The sequence below is a fragment of the Branchiostoma lanceolatum genome, chromosome 16 (assembly GCF_035083965.1).
Source record: "Branchiostoma lanceolatum isolate klBraLanc5 chromosome 16, klBraLanc5.hap2, whole genome shotgun sequence".
Lineage (NCBI taxonomy): Eukaryota > Metazoa > Chordata > Leptocardii > Amphioxiformes > Branchiostomatidae > Branchiostoma > Branchiostoma lanceolatum.
Window position 1 is genome coordinate 14,939,021 of NC_089737.1, and position 2,235 is coordinate 14,941,255.

Genomic DNA, 2,235 nt, shown 5'->3' on the forward strand with positions numbered 1-2,235 from the left:
CGTACTGCTGTTCAAAAATCAAATATTTGGGAATGGTATAAAGTGTTAACTTAAGTGTTAACTTAAGTTTTCTTTTCCTTGTTATATTGATTTGGCTTGTTGAGAAGAGCCTACCGATACCATACACACAAGGACAGTGACATGAACGTAATTACAATTCAACGGTTACTTTTTCCTTTGGTTAATATCATTATCTTGGATATATGTACAACATGATACAAGTACTGTACAAATATATATCATATGACTCGATATTCGCGAAAATAAACGGTATTTACAGTCTTTTTTTTACATCGGTTTTGAAATCGATGTTTTCCATATCACCAGCAACATGGAGAGTCTTTGTATGTTCGTCTCGCAGAATTCTATACAGCACATGCGCAGTCGGCTCCTCGTGTGGAATTCCCGAGCTGCCATTGGCTACAGATGACGTGATGTCTTGAGGTCGAGTTTCCCGGTTCCATGAAGCCAAGTTGTTCTTTCTGTAGCTGTAGTTTCCTCTGAGATCTGTGAAAACAGATGAACAAACTGACGTGAGCTAATGTGATGATTGTAAGTAACGTCACGTTTACCATAGCGAGACGGTACAGATATATGACAATATGTTTAGACAAGGTAATTGAGCAAATGTGTGTGTTAAAGACAAGTTGATATTATTGAAAATCAAGCATGGTAAAAGAAATACTATGATATAGGAATAAGTCAAATACAGAAACACATGAAAAAGTATACGTATCAGAATCACGTGTTTATACATAGCCGTATAGCAGTAAATACGACAGTTCTGTAGTTGCAAAGCAAGGAACTTTCAAAGAAGAGTGATAGGTTCTTTAAGAGGCGTGTAGCTCTCCTTAAACATGGACTATTGTTTTGAGAAAGAAAACTGTACAATAAAATTACATATATGTCTATGATCTAACCGAAAAGGCTGTTTTATTCTCAGGAAAAATAGCCCAGAACGCAAGTATGTTACCTTTTTGGAGTAACACTTTCATTGCTGAATTTTGAAAAAAAAAAAGACCTCTTATTTCTAAAGGTTATACTTGTATTTACATTTCATTTTCTTGACAAGACGTCAGCCACGTTTAATTCAAGAATTCTTAAGGTGATATATACATACCTTAAGGCACTGAACCGACGGAAGACACCTCAGAACCACGCGGAGAAGTCCAGAAGTTCCTCGTCCTCGGGCGACATGGGGTTACTGGACCCATCGGACTCGTAGCTGTAGCTGGGCGGGGGGAAGTGCGTCTGGGCCCGAGGGAACGCGCTGGTGAACACGGCGTTTACCGCATCGTGCTCTTCCACCAGCTCCTTCAACTGTCTGATGTACTCCATAGCCGAGCGAAGCGTTTCTACCTTCGACATCTTCTTGTTGGTGCTTCCGTCGGGGACCAGGTTCCGAAGGTTTGCAAACCCCATGTTAACCATTCGGACCCGCTGGCGTTCTCGCTCGTTTCGTCTCGACATTTTCCTTGGCTGCTTCTGTGTCGCTCCGAATCCGAGTCTCGAGTCCGTCTCGGAGTCTGTTAAGACAGTTCTGAACTCTTTACCGCCTTGTTGTAGTGTCACACCGCACTCTGTTTTGGTCTCTCCGTTGCAAAACGCGAAAGCCTGCGAACACTGTTTCGCGAGTACTTTCTCCTCCAGTCCTTTTGCGTACAGACAACTCTGGTTGAAGTCGCAGCCGACGTTAGCAGTCGCGTTCTCCTTGCAGCACTCCATCGAGGCTGTGACAAAGTCTCGCATGAGGGTTCAAGTGTAGAGCCTTCTTCTGCCAACCTAACAGTTCGCGGCGCGCCGCGCGCGTGTGTTGTGTGTGTCTCTTCGCTAGACGCACGCTCCCAAGTGCGGTCTGGCAGTAAGCGATCGTCTAGGAACCCGGGGAGACGGCCTTTGTGTCGGGAGGGAAGCACGAGCCATTGTTGACCCACAGGTGCCCAATCAGAGAGGAGAGTCGGCCGAGCTTTGTGTCGGAGAGACCCGCAGTTTTTACACCCCGCTGGTCCGTACGGTTTGGAGTGTGCGGGGATGGATGTAAAAACGGATATTAGGAGAGAAGATTATCATGTGTTTCAAAAGCTGACCCATATATTTGACACATAGAACAGCGTGACAGAAAAGGGGACAAGCGAATATCTTGCCTCTAGAAATGATGTTACAGGGTTTGGACGGATCTCCAAGCAGATCTTAAAAAATTTCTTTCTCCTGCGCCTTTTGCTCAATTTGTACGTA

General features: G+C 44.4%; 1 protein-coding gene across 1 annotated transcript; it reads right to left on the reverse strand.

Annotated features, from left to right (window-relative positions):
* Positions 1-1,124: 1,124 nt before the first annotated feature.
* LOC136421515 (achaete-scute homolog 1a-like) lies at positions 1,125-1,749 on the reverse strand. The gene has a single exon (XM_066408842.1). The coding sequence runs from the start codon at positions 1,747-1,749 to the stop codon at positions 1,150-1,152; it is 600 nt and encodes a 199-aa protein (XP_066264939.1). The 3' UTR covers positions 1,125-1,149.
* Positions 1,750-2,235: the final 486 nt, after the last annotated feature.

What these genes read in the sequence shown, in the direction of transcription:
- LOC136421515 (XM_066408842.1), bottom strand. Translation starts at nt 1,749, where the DNA reads ATGCGAGACTTTGTCACAGCCTCGATGGAGTGCTGCAAGGAGAACGCG.